Source organism: Pinus tabuliformis, chromosome 4_2, assembly GCF_031772625.1.
Source record: "Pinus tabuliformis cultivar Carrire ecotype Pingquan chromosome 4_2, CPIR1, whole genome shotgun sequence".
Classification (NCBI taxonomy): Eukaryota; Viridiplantae; Streptophyta; class Pinopsida; order Pinales; family Pinaceae; genus Pinus; species Pinus tabuliformis.
The window spans coordinates 436,518,807-436,531,108 of NC_142304.1; the positions used below are offsets into that span (position 1 = coordinate 436,518,807).

Here is a 12,302-nt window from a genome sequence, read left to right on the forward strand (position 1 = left end):
AAGGAATTTTAACTCACTATTGCCATTGAATTATACACTAAAGCTATTAAAGAAGTATCTCTCCCTCACTTAGCTAAAAACATAGAGAAGAGATGGGGGGAGGATTTAACATAAGGGAGCCCTCAGATACCAAAAGAATCCACCTACACCCTCCTGTGGTAGACATTTTTAGAAGACACCAATGGCTAGGATTCTTCGAGTTGTTGAAAGGGTATGATGATGACATTGCCTTTGAATTTTCCATGGCCCTGAACTCATAAACAAATGACAGTGCCACCACTGTGGTGAGGGGGTTAGCTATCTCACTCAGCCCTAGAATAATTAGCAGAGTGACAACCCTACCTCTAGGGATCAAATGGAGTAGAGAAGACAAAGCCACCAGTGTCACTACTAAAAAGAATTTCTTCACTGCCAATGAAAATCCTGTCAAGGACAAGAATGGAGTTAGGAGGGAAAGCCTACCTTATCCTTGGGATGAGGTGGCCTACCATATTCTGAAATACATCTCTTGTGAGGGAAGAATGAGTGTGGTCTATGCCTACCACTTTAGATTGCTTCATGAACTCAGGTTCCAGGCAGAATTGCCTCTTGCTCAAAGGCTTAGTGTGCCATACTTCCTCCTACAGTCCATCAGGGACATGAGTCAAAAAGTGAGAGAAGGAAAACACCAACACCTAGGCCACCATGGCCTCATTAAACTGATAGTGGTGGATGCCTTGAGCAAGTTGAGAATCCCTGTCCTTTGGTCCAAATTCATAGACATGGATAGAGAAGCCTTCATTGACACACAGACCCTCACACCAGGTGAGACCCCAGCCTCTAGTGTTGGAGGAAGAGAGGGAAAAATAGAGGAAGAAGAAGGGGCAAGGACAGAAGAGGAAGAAGCAGTAGGGTTAGAAGAAGAGGAAAGAGAAGCAGGAGAAGAAAGGACAGTGGAAGAACCGGACGTAGAAGTAGGGAAAGAACAAGATGAAAAATAAGAGGGGGGAAAATTGGAAAAATCAAGTCCTGAGAAGACTACTGAGCCCAGAGAAACAGAGATACCCCCAAAACAAGCAAGTTTGTCTCCAGGACCCACTGAACAGGAGGTAGCTGCAACTTTAGCTACCTTGAGCACCCCAGTCAAACCTAAAAGGAAGAGACAAAGGCAAGCCCCCCTATATTTTAAGACCAGGAAAAGCACTAGGATCAAGCAAGGGAGGCCACAAACTCCCACAAAGGCCCCTCTCACAATTGAAGAGTCCCCACGCAAGAAAGAGAAGGTGGGACCCACTAAAAGAAAAATCAAAGAGGTCACCTCTCCAAAACCCGTAACAAAGACTCCTATAGCATATGTAAGGAGGCCCACCACTAGATCAACCTCCTTCAAACAACCCTAGATACCAACCACCCTCCAACAAGGAGAAAAGGGGTAGAGTATGCTACAGGAAAAGCAAAGTATGCTACAAGAAAAACAGAGTATGTTACAGGAGGGGCAGAATGTGACACAACAGCTACATGAGGTAGCAACCTCCTCAAAAACATTTGAGAAGGACTTCCCAGAGCTCCAGGAACCTAGTCCATAACCTAGCCTAAACTCCTATTGTAAATTCATTGAAAGAGGGAGAACTATTCCCCAAAAATTTGCAGTCCCGCTTTTCTATGAGCTAGAAGCAGAAAGAGGAAGAACCCACACATGGATGCAAATTGCTAAGTCTAAGAAGGTGGAAGATGTGGGCCTCATGGAAGAAAAGGTCCTTGAAATGGGAAAAGAATTAAGTGAGTTGAGAATGAGGGAGTCCACAATGAAGGAGCAACTATAGGCAGAAAATATGTGGTTGAGAAGCTGCAGGAGAAAGAAACCCAACTTGCCACAATGGCAAGCCTCTCCATGGAGGCATTACAGTGCAGACAGACATCCAAGTATTATGCACTCTTTCTCAAAGAGCAGTGGCTACAATTCCAAATCAAAACCTTAGCACAACATGGGTCTATGCCATTTCAAGATTACAAACAATTCATTGAATTCTGCAACCAAGCTAGCATGGAGGACAAAGCGAAATTGGTTGAGTTTTACATTCATAACCTCACTTTGACTGATATGAATATTTGGGATCCCAATGCAAGATTGGGGGATACACAGTTGATGGCCTTAGCATCCTGGATGACTCATGAGGAGGCAAGAGCTGAGGAAGTGAAGAGAGTCATGGCAAAGGAAGAAAAGGAACCATTATATATCAGGGCAGAGCTAATGAGCCCAATGGTTGTCATTAGCAATCATAGCATCATCTCCAATGATGCTAACCTAGCACCCAAATACCTTGCCACCCAGGAACAAGCCATCTCACATTTTGAAGACACACTCAGGTTGTTGGGAACAGAAAGCCAGCAAGTCTGCCAGAGGAGATGGAATGCCTTACCCCACAACCTAAAAGGCTGAGGAATGCATTGGAGAGGACACCCCTGTATAAGAGGATCATGCAAAGATTAAAAGTGGATAGGACTCAAGCTCAGTCCACCCTTGTTGCTAGGCCTACAAGAAGGAATAAATGAAGCAAAAGAGCTGAAGGAGTGGACAGAGATAGAGAAGAATGAAGGTTTCTATTCCCAAGAAGGCACACCATCTAAGGAACCTTGGGATGTCAAGGAGGCCACCAAGGCCATGAAAGAAATGGACATAGATGACTGAGTTGCTTAGAGGATGAGCAACAGTTTTAGTAGGGGGTGATGATGAGGCTCATCAATAGGTACATCATAAGGGTCATAATGCCATCCTCCAGCTTTAGAACTATCTCTTTCTCACATTTATTTACAATTTTTGTTATATTATGCTTAGTGAGGGGTAAAAGATGTTTTTCTATGTCATGTGGCCTAATATGGTTTAATTGTAGGAAATGGAGCATTTTTGAGATAATTTCCATGCAGGAGCTCGGAGTAGACAATAGGGAGAGATTCTAGGAGGTTGTCCACCTCCTTAACTCCTTCAATAAGCCAAGATCACCACACTCTCTCTCATCAGCTCAAGGTCATTAGCAGCCAAGCAAGACGAGGTCATTGGCAGCCAAGCAAGTGCAGTTAAGGAAGATCAAGATCCACCCTTCTCGAGTTATGGGAGACAAACATTCCTATTTTCTAGGGAGCTGCTAATAGCTACCCTCTTGTATAAATAAACATGTAAAAGAGCTCATTAGGATTGGAACTTTTTTTTTATCTAGGTAGCTATCGAGCTCAAGCACTTGGCATTGCTATTTTTGACTGGTTATGTGATGTATTTGACATTGATGCAATGATAATGAGAAGCTTCTTATTGGTTAATCACTGAGTTAGTTCCAGAGGGCTGAGGCTCTTGGGTTTGGGCCCAACCCTAGTGGCTTAGGTCCCTCTTATGTATTGGTATTTCCTTTTAGTTCAGAGTGCTTATTAGTTTCTTGCAAATAACCCATCAAAATCTTGTGATTGCAACCTCTATCTCATCTCTCCCATGTGAGTATGAATGGAAGGATCTACAATCACAGTGCAAAAATGCTATGTTTATGATTTCTTGGAAGAAGATCTATGTTAGTCATCTTGTTTTGCATGTGCTTACTGTAGCTTAGGAGTTGATTTATTGACTAGATCAGAGTTATTAGCATAGATTAGATGGCTTCTAAATTCAACTCATCTTTTCCTCTATTAGTTGTTTCATTTTTTTAATGATAAAAGGGTATATGCATGTGATGTTTGCAGGGATGTTTGGATCTGCAGGCCAGGGGCCTTTCACCACCTCCATCTTGGACTTCCTCACCCTCTTTTATGAATCCCAAATTATGTCTTCAAAGTTATGTTCTTGAGATCATTCTCTTAGATCACCGTGAGCAGCTCTCCTAGTGAAAAACAAGCCTTCCAAAGGCTCTGAGCTTAGCCAGGGGTAATTGACCACCTTTCATCCATTTACCTCAACCTCCATCCACCTTGCCATCCCTTAAACCCATCATTCCTACCTCCTAAACCTTCTCGGCAGCCTTCCTGTAGCATTACAGGGCACTTGCAGCGGCCTCCTGTAGCATACCTGTAGCAGCCTGTTTCTCCACCAGTTTTGACCTTTGCTGCAATTTGGACTTAGTTTAGAAGTAGGTTGACCCCCAGTTGTGACTCCATGATCAAGGGCAGCACCTAGGCCACTCCAAACCCTCATTTTCCTTCACTACAAAATAGAATAGCATTAGTTTCTTTATCACAGATTTGGCACAAATAGAACATTGATTTATATGCAAGTGTGAGCTAGATAGATGATGCATGGAATCTTGAGTTATGATTTGATACGTTAGCTTCCTATCTGCAAGTAGATTTGTTAGCTAGATGGTTGATTGCAAGATAATGTAGTTCCCTTTCTGCAAGTAGATTTGTTAGCTAGATGGTTGATTGCAAGATAATGTAGTTCCCTTTCTGCAAGTAGTGTAGCTCTTATCTTTTCATGAATTGATTCAATAGCATTTACAAGTTGAAGTTCAAAAAGCATTTTCCTTTTTATCATTAGAGGTAGCTTCTAAATTGCACCTTCATTAGTTAGTTTTACTTCTAATTCAATAGGAATAATGGTCTTGGAGCACCACTGATCAAATGTCCTAGTTGAGGGTGGCATGAGTAGAATCTCATCCACTGTGCATATAGCACTGTCACCTCGAAGTTTGTACGAACCCTGGGTTGATAAATAGAGTTGAGGAGCCCTTGGGAGTTGCAGCACTCTTGGTGCAATACCAGGGCTCACCAACCCTGAGAGGTTTTGTAGACGGTGGGCCACGTATATCAGAATGTATCAGGTCCAACACACACTTGGCTCTATTGTCACTCCTTGGAAACTTTGCTTTCAAAAACTTCCCAAGCACGCAGCCCCTGCACACTGTTAGTTTTTGTGGCATCAAATAGGTGTTTTAGTCTTTATGGTGTCTAAGAGGCTAAGGAACACAAGATCTCGAAAACCCAGAAAAGGTTTCATCAAAAAAGCCTTAGAAACACCTCAATTAGATCAATTGACCAATAATTTAATATTTCGTAAGTATAACTTTGGAAAATTGGTTAATTAAATTAGATTAATTGAGGGAGGTCGATTCTTCTCTAGACACTTCTGGAAAAATCACTTGATGGAATCAAGATGATCATAGCCATCGATTGAGATGTGATCATAGTTGTTGGTTGCCCAACAAAAGATTATAAGAGCAAGTTAATGTGGTTTGGGGAGGACACATCGAAGAGTGTGGAGCAATTCAAGTACCTAGTTGCAGTGATTGAGTAAGGGCACAGTTGAAGCTAAGGAGACACCGAGCAGTGGAGTTTCAAAAGAGATTTGGGAGTAGGATTTCTGGAGAATATTTCCTCAGATTTTCCAGTGTCTAAGTGATAGGAAGAGGAGGTCGAATTCATCTACAAAGGAGGTTGATTTAGCAATGCAAGTTAGCTAGTTTATCTAGTGTGAGTTGCAAGAGAGACCACGTTTCAATAGCTAGAGTTGGATCTTTCACCCAGAGGTAGAGAAAGTGGGTCTAGAGTAGTCTAAGAGGCAAAACGACTTGTTGGGAAGGGTTCCCAAAGGCTGTACAAATTTCTCAGGACGAGTAGTGCACATTCCATCTAGGCAGTGCAAATAGGCTAAGGAAGTGTGAATTGGTTGGGAGAGGCTGGATCTAGTTGCAGAGGGAGACAGTGGGTCTCTATTATATATTTGCTAGTAAAGATCAGTATTTGTCGAAGCTTTTCCAGTGAAAGGCAAGCAACTATAATATTTCTTAAATTGCTAAATAATAGTAAAACCCTCATCTGTTGCATTGGTTTTCCCTTTGAGGTTTTTCCAGAGATAATTGTCCAAAAATAACAGTGTCAGAGTTATTGTGTGTGTGCATTATTTTCTCAGTTCTATTATTCTATTTTTTGTAGTGTATTTTATTTGTGAAGATTGCAATAGTGATTTAATCATTATTTGCTGAATTAAAAATTCTAAAGACAAATAATCTCCAGTAAATAGAAGATTAAATTCCAGTTATTGCAATCGTGGAAATTTCACACGGTATTAAGCAAATCAAATAAGAGAAGCTCTAGAGCGAGGTTTATGCAGTTTAGAGGAAGATCTGAAGCACATAAAACCAGATCAGCGCAGGAAAGCTAGGTAGTGTGAATTGCAGAGGCAGAAGTTCGATTTCCAATCCAAGGAGGTGATCCAGAGGAAGTGAGTTGTCTCAGTGAACAGTAGATGCCAATGAAGTTTCCGAAAAAGGGTTTCTGGAGACAGATCATATATTTGCAGAGCAGATCTAGCGCAGAGGGTTTGCAGCGTAAGGGTTTTGCAATAGCAGATCAGTGCAAGGCAAGGAAGAGAAAACACACATTGGTTTCTCTAGTTATTTGAGTTTCGCAGAGTTTTTCCGGAGATGGCTGCAGCAAGATTGAGAGATCGGGACAGTTTGGATGGAGCCTCCAACTTTGGCATCTGGAAGGCTAGGGTGTTGTTTCTATTGGACAAGCATGGTCTAAAGGAGTTTGCAACAGAAGTGATAGCTGTGCCAGCAGAATCCCTCGAGTATCATGAGTATAGGAGGGATATCCCTGAATCAAAGTGATATTTAAGTGCAAATGTGGTTTTGGCATCTCAAAATTGAAATCAGCATTGCCATTAGAGCGTTACCAAGCATTTTAAGTGCTGAATTGAGAAGGGAATCTGGTGACCATATTGCTGAAGAAAATTATTGCCTTTAGCAAAGTAGCACACCAGTGTTGTATCTACCCCATACAAATATAAATTTCATCTTTCATGTGTGTTGTGTATGCATAGATATTAGTGTCAGGGCATCACATAGGGAAGCCCCACTAGTGGTGATTAGGTTCACCCTGAAGAGTGAAGCAAGAGCTTAGATGAGAGTGGGTCCCCTTCCAAGTTGCCCTCGATTTGTCCCAAAGTGTTGACCTTGTTAATCAAATCATTAACAAATCAAGTGGTAACAAGGCCATTTTATTTTCACAATAACAGAGACTTTAGATTAGAAAAGCTGCAGCCAAACCGGACAACATTGTAAATTTGTAATACAAAATTGCAGAGTCTGGCCATAGGCTGCTATCCAAAACATGTAATCTAACATCCAAAACCCCTCTCTTCCCAGCTTTCCAGTTCCAGCCTTTATAGACTTGGTAGGTGTACTACCTTACATATTGTAATAGCAGAAAAGTTATTCAACAAAACATGCTAAGTCTATTAAGAACTAGAAAGTATGCCCTTGAAGGGCTTCTGTTGTCAGCATCCTCCAAGCACATCCCCACTTCAGCATGAGCTACAGGGTTAACTTCATCAATGACATCACCCAATTCTTGATTTAGGAAATGTAGGGTGTACAAATCCTCCTCATTTACCAGAGAAAAACGGCAAAGGGAGTCATCAGTCTTCAGAGTCATCCAATGGGGGAGACTAGTCACTAGACTGTCTCTTAGGGGAGGTTAGGGTGGGCTGAAATCATTCCAACTAGAGACTGCAAAGAGCCCATTTGAGATGCTAGCTCCAGGGACTTCCAGCAGTGAATTCACATGAATATATTGACCTCCTTCTCCATTTCCATGAGTTCCAAAAGATGTGACCCTATTTTTTGCCTTGAGCTTCCTGTCTAATTCTTCCTGCCAGCAATTCCAGCAAATGGTGGAGTTCATTACAGTGGATTGTTCTTCAGCGACCTCATGCTCACAATAATTAACCCGTTGATAAACCTTCTTTATCTCGCATGGATTGCAACATTTGTTTATGCAAGGGCAATGTGCCATTGTCACTTCAGATTTACACAAAGTCCAGGGAAGGCTTTTCCCAACCAGAGCACCCTATACAGCTTACCATGCTCATTTAATGCTAGAGCCGAGAGCAGAGGTAGTGATAATAGCATCGAACCAGACCACAAAGACATTCCCAATAAACCCACATGCATACCATCATTTTCTATTATATTGAACTTAATCACATACGTTGGAGGGAGAGGCATGAGTTGACATGAATGATGGAGGAGCCTTAACTCACCATCTATTCCCCATTGCATGACGGGACAGATGTTGAATATGTTGTTACTATCGTAATGACCTCCCAATTCATGGGAGGGGCAAGAAATATACAGCCCGTCCATTTACCTTATATAAGCCTTCATTCAACCTGGCTTCAAGATTGGCCTGTGCATTTACCTGCCCATTTTTGCTTTCTCAAGTCTTGGAAGAAGTCTACCTTCTCAAAAGCTTGAGTCACAGTGATGATCCTATGGGTGATTCTAGAGAGTCTAAAATTTTGAAGAGGACTTGGTGGAACAATGATCTTAAAATTACTGGCAACTCCCCAACCACAGTCAGTTGTTGTACTCCTTTCACCTTCAGAGCAACTAAGCCTTAATAAATTGTTATTGCTTCTGCCTCATTCCTAGCAACCAAGCCTTGATAAATTGCTTTTCCTTCTGCGTCATTGCTAGTTGTGTATACTAATCCCGAAGCATACTGCATTTCCTTTTTCTTTCAGGATCATAGTTGAGCCCCCACCCCTCTTTCCCTCTGCACCTGCCAGCCCTGGGTACAATTTTTTTATGCTATTTTCAGTACTTTATCTTTCTTTAAATTAAAATATTCCAGGATTACTATTTTGGCAGCATTTTTGTTTTAATGTTAATTGATGTAAACTAATTGATCCAGGCGAATTCATGAAGAATTGGCAGATCAGAATGCAGAGACATCAACCCTAACAAATAAACTTGATAGGGTGCGCTGTCAATGCCAGAACTGACCTTAGTTTCTATCTTTGTGAATTTTGTTCTCTTCAGTCGGCTGTATATCATAATTATGAAATACTAACTTCAGTTGTTATCTATGTATTGGCTTAGCAGGAAATTCATACCCTGAAGACTCAGATGGAGGCTGGAAAGTACGATGTGATAAAATACTGCATAGGTTTGAGCTGATACTGGCTTTTGTGCTTCAGCAAGGCCATTTCATTTATAGGATTTTCTATGATTTTTCATATTCTCAATCGGACATCCTGATGGTTTTTGTAGGTACAATTGTATCAGTAACCGCTGTTGGTCTTGGGTTGCTTCGTGTTCTTTTGTGAATTTAATTATTTACACTAAAGTCTTAACAGGGCAACTTGCAAATTCTTTGGTGCCTTCTACAAGACACCCCATAATGATATTTGCAAAGATTTGTAATAAATTGGACGGAACATGCAAAGTCAGGCTTATGTAAAAAAGGAAAGGAAATATCTTTTATCAAATCATACTTGGAGAGCCTTTAGGCATTGGCCAGATGTAGAGAACTTTGGATTTATGTTTGGAAGCCACCTATTGTGTGTCAAAAGAAATAAAACATTGGGCAGTTGGTTCACGTCAATTTCATGGCTCTTTCTTATGATGTGCAACGCTTCGGTAATGAGGTTATAAACCGTAAAGAACTTCAAAATCTAATCCTAATTTGGTCGTATTAGGTCAGTTTAGCAATGAGCAACTAAAATGATTCATCTTTGTTAGTAAAATCTTTGATGTATATATCATTGAATAACATTAGTAGAAAAGTATATATATGCAGCAACCATGAAAAGTTTGTCACCAAAGTTCAAAGACATTAATATCCAACATATCTTCCATATTTTAAATGTGGTTATATGCATACATATGGCATCAAACAGTAATTACTTTAGGTTGTACTCAGCATCTCAGCGATGTCACCTGATATTTAGGTGCATGGCAGGGCCGGTAAATCTTGAAATATGGAGGAACGAGGAGAATCCAGTGATTCTTGACAAAGTTATACACAAAAATGTTCACATTAATTTGTAAAACTAGCACCATGCGACATGTGGCTGGTTGTAAAATTATCCATTGCACCGTAATCATCCTTATCACACAAAAAGTAGATGATATAATGGTAAATCATGGAGACTTAATTCTCCGTGACAAGTTATCATAGTTGCCATTATTGCTCTTGAATAGGTGACCTGGCATATTAATCAGACTCACATGATGCAATATCAGAAAAGAGCTTAAACATGAATTTTTAATGTAGTAAAATGGAGAGAATGTATATGTGAATTTTAAATATAATTGAAAGATATTTTTCACATTATTCTGATAACCTGTAAGGCGTAACTAGAAAAACAGTGCATAGATCATAGACATCATAATTCAAAATTATAGAAAGATGTTATAAATATTTAAAATTAGAAGCATCAATTTTCTAATTCTCATTGCATAACAACCCATAAGGTCCATAGGGCATGGTGCATACTACACATTTCAAATTACAATGAATCATTATTGTATAATACAAATATCAAAACCACAAAACTATCAATTACTAGTCTGCGGATGCCAAGGAAACTGAAGAAATGTGATGATTGTATCCTATAAAAACATAGCAAACAACCATTTCATGATTCTGCTTTCAGAGCATGTAGAAAGATTGAATTGATTCATTATGATTTGTGTGGCCCTATGCCTATTCTTTCTGAAAATGGAAATAAATATAGGATGACTTTTATTGATGATTACATCCGAATGTGTTGGGTATATTTGTTCAAAAGTAAATCAGAAGCTTTTAAAACTTTTAGAAACTTTCATGTATGGATTGAAAATGATGTACAATCACATATTGGCTCTCTTTATACTGATAATGGAAAAGAATATACTTCTAATGAATTTTAAAACTATCTTCACCAACATGGGATTCAACATCAAATAATTGTACCATACAATCCTCAACAAAATGGTGTAGCTGAAAGAATGAATAGGACTATCTTAAATATGGTTCGCTCAATGATGTTTTTCAAAATGTAAAGTTGATGTTTTGGGTTGATGCAACTCTATGTGTAGTATATATCAAGAACAAATGTCCATCTCATGCTCTTGAAACAAGACTCCTTATGAAATGTGGTATGCCCAGATTCCTTTGGTAAGGCATCTCAAGATCTTTGGTTCCACCTACTATGCCTTGATTCCTAAGGAACAAAGAATAAAACTTGATGCAAAGAGTCAAAAGTGTATCTTCTTGGGGTACTCAGATACCACTAAAGCATATCATCTCTATGATGAGGTAAATAAGAAGTTTATATTGTCTAAAAATGTGATTTTTCTTGAATGTTGAGTGTCAGCTTGATCATGTGGATAGATTCAGTCATGCAAAAACTTATCATGAATTTGATAATGAGATTCCACATCTTGAGGAGGGGATCCATCCTAGATCAATCAATGTAATCTCTTTCTAAAGCACTCTCTCCCCATCATGAAGTCCTAGCCACTTTTTCAAATCAAGAAGACCCTTTGAGTGATGTGATTGAAAGGATTGGAAGGCTAAATATTGATGCAACTCCATCTTAATAAACAGAGAAAATTGGAATATCTCATAAAGGTACTCCAAAATGGTTCATTAAAACACTTGAAAGCGTTCATCCCAATGAGGTTGAAAGACATGAATTAGAAGTTCCACTGAACAGAATGGAGGTGATGTAGATAATTCTAATTCAGTTGATGATATGGATGTTTCTTATGATTGTGAATCAAATTTATCTACTAATAGTGAACCAACTTCCTTTAAAGAAGTTTTTTATCATGATGAATGAAAAGAAGTAATGCGAAAGGAGTAATGCTCTCATAAAGAATGGAATGTGGAAGCTATTGGACCCTCCATTTGGAACCAAATGAATTGGATGCAAGTGGGTCTTCAACAACAAGTATCAATCAAATGGCTCACTTGACAAGCAAAAAGCAAGGCTTGTGGCAAAAGGATTTGCACAAAAGGAAGGTGTCGATTATGAAAAGATTTTTCCCCCATAGCAAAATGGGTCACCATTTGAACACTCTTTGCCTTAGCAACTCATAATGGATGGAAAGCAAATAGATGTAAAGGTTGCTTTCTTGAATGGAGACTTGAAAGAAAAAAATTATGTCTAAGCCAGGGGATTTTGTTGTGAAGGGACAAGAAAAAAAAAGTACGCAAACTCATGAAATCCTTATATTGCCTAAAATAAGCACCGCGAGCCTAGTATAAAAAATGATTGAGCATCTTCTAAAATTAAATTTCAAACATTTCAACCTTGATGATGTGACTTTATTTGTCAAGAAAGTTGGAAAAATTGTTGTCTATCTTGTGGTATATGTAGATGATCTATTGATAACAAGGAACAATGATAATTATATTGCATCCATAAAGAAAGAATTGAAGAAAGGATTTGTAGTGACAAATTTGGGACACCTTCGTAGTTATTTGGGAACTGAAGTGACCCAACATCTAAGATATATATTCTTCTCTCAAAAGAAGTACATTGGAGAATTATTGAAAAAGTTTGGCAT

At 39.3% G+C, this 12,302-nt stretch overlaps 1 protein-coding gene across 3 annotated transcripts in view; it reads left to right on the top strand.

Moving 5' to 3' along the window:
- LOC149169831 (uncharacterized) overlaps nucleotides 1–9,579 on the top strand; it is a 246,454-nt gene extending 236,875 nt beyond the window's left edge. For 2 of the 3 annotated variants that reach the window (XM_089427177.1, XM_089427178.1), the window contains 3 exons: nucleotides 8,656–8,722; nucleotides 8,847–8,910; nucleotides 9,015–9,579. In XM_089427177.1, coding sequence (XP_089283303.1) covers nucleotides 8,656–8,722; nucleotides 8,847–8,910; nucleotides 9,015–9,070 — 187 coding nt within the window. In that variant the 3' untranslated portion in view covers nucleotides 9,071–9,579. Of the gene's footprint in view, nucleotides 1–8,485; nucleotides 8,537–8,655; nucleotides 8,723–8,846; nucleotides 8,911–9,014 lie in introns of all 3 variants that reach the window. The other variant, XM_089427176.1, reaches the window with a different exon arrangement.
- Nucleotides 9,580–12,302: the final 2,723 nt, after the last annotated feature.